The sequence below is a fragment of the Heterodontus francisci genome, unplaced genomic scaffold (assembly GCF_036365525.1).
Source record: "Heterodontus francisci isolate sHetFra1 unplaced genomic scaffold, sHetFra1.hap1 HAP1_SCAFFOLD_419, whole genome shotgun sequence".
In the NCBI taxonomy this organism is placed as follows: domain Eukaryota; kingdom Metazoa; phylum Chordata; class Chondrichthyes; order Heterodontiformes; family Heterodontidae; genus Heterodontus; species Heterodontus francisci.
Window position 1 is genome coordinate 330,036 of NW_027140453.1, and position 1,765 is coordinate 331,800.

Sequence of the window (1,765 nt, forward strand, 5' to 3'; positions counted from 1 at the left end):
AGTAAGTGACAGGGAGAGACAGAGAGAAAGAGAGAGAAAGTGGGACATTGACAACCAACTCGAGTCTGATTTGTTGATGTGGAAAATGAACGTCACCATCTCTGCATCACTTCCTAATTCTCTGCCTGTTCCTCCCAATGATTTGTAAAGAGTGGGTTGGTTATTGACAACACTCATCACTCCTGCTCTCTCCCCTTTGCTGATTCAGAGGGCAGCTTAAAGTAAAAGATGTATCTATTACTGACTCTGCTCACCCTGTTTCACTGTAAGGGATTTTATTGAAACAATAATTCTATTTAACATTTCTTTAGGTTATGTTTTTATTTACATCTCTCTTTCTTTCTCCCTTTCTCTCTCCCCACTGGACTGAAGTTCCCTGTTTACTGATCTCCTCCTCTCCCTGTCTCTTTCCCAGATGTGAACTCACAGACTATCCGCCAGGCTCCCGCCGCTGTCTCCAAATTTTCTGGGGAGCAGGTGAAGCTGAAATGCACCGTGGATGGCACCAGTAACCCTTACATGTACTGGTACAGACAATACCCAGGGAAGAAGCCGCAGCTGATGTTTTACTCACTAACTGTACAAAACGTGAACTCAGAGGGGACGGTGGAGGGTTTCACCGCCGAAAGACCAACTGGCTCCGAGTTCTACCTGGAGTCCTCCAGCCTGCGGGAGAATCACTCGGCCGTGTATTTCTGTGCCTGGAGTATTCACAGTGACTCAGAGAGATGAAGCAGTTCAACAAAAACACCAAAGGCAGCAGGAAACACCTGTGGAGGATAAAATTGTTCTGTGCCTCACTTGTGCAGAGTGATAGTGTTTATTATAATAAAAAGAATTGAGTTATGATTGTAGTGACAAATTGAATTTACAGATACTGGCGAGGGTGCAAAGAACGATTAATAGGGATGTCACGAGTCAGGGAGACACAGATAGAGCCAAAGACAGCGAGACAGTGAGAGAGACATAATGAGAGAGAGAGAGAGTGGACAGCGAGAGAGAGAAGGAGGGAAAGAGAGACAGAGATTTAAAAAAAGCCTGAGACAGATAGGGAGACAGAGATAGAGAGAAAGACAGTGACAGAGAAAGAACTAAAGAGATAGTAAAAGTAAGAGATTGGGAGAGAGAGAGAGAGAGAGTCGGAGAGAAAGGGAGAGAGCGGAACGTAAAGTGAGAGAGAGAGAGAGAGAGAGAGAGAGAAGGAGATTGGCAACCAATTTGATTGTGATTTGTTGAACTGGGGGAATGGGCGTCTCCAACATTGTATAACTTCCTACTGCTCTTCATGTTCCTCCCAATGATTTGTAAAGAGTGGATTTGGACCCTCACAAGACTCTAAGCTCCTGCTCTCACTCCTGTGTCTATTAATAGAACAAGTTGTACTGAAAGATGTATCAGTTACTAGGTCTGATAATCCTTTTTCATTGTAAGTGAGTATGAAATACTCGTTAATAACTTTCCTCTCCTCTCCCTGTCTTCCTTTCATTCCCAGAAGTTCCCTGTTTACTGATCTCCTCCTCTCTCCTTCTCTCTCCCAGATGTGAACTCACAGACTCTCCGCCAGACTCCCGCCGCTGCCTCCAGATTTCCTGGGAAAGGAGTGGAACTGAGGTGCACTGTGGAGGGGAGCAGCAGTAGCATCGAAATGTACTGGTACAGACAAGAGCCGGGGAAGGAGCCGCTGTTGATGTTTTACTCCAATACTGCTAACTATGTGGATCCAGAGGGGACGGTGGACGGTTTCACCGCTGAGAGACTGACTAGC

General features: G+C 45.7%; 1 gene segment (V, D, J or C); it reads left to right on the forward strand.

Annotated features, from left to right (window-relative positions):
* The first annotated feature begins 207 nt into the window (after positions 1-207).
* On the forward strand, positions 208-1,532 carry LOC137359847 (T cell receptor beta variable 30-like). The segment is given in 2 exon segments: positions 208-265; positions 416-1,532. Coding segments are annotated over 2 exon segments (354 nt in total).
* The last annotated feature ends 233 nt before the right edge of the window (positions 1,533-1,765 follow it).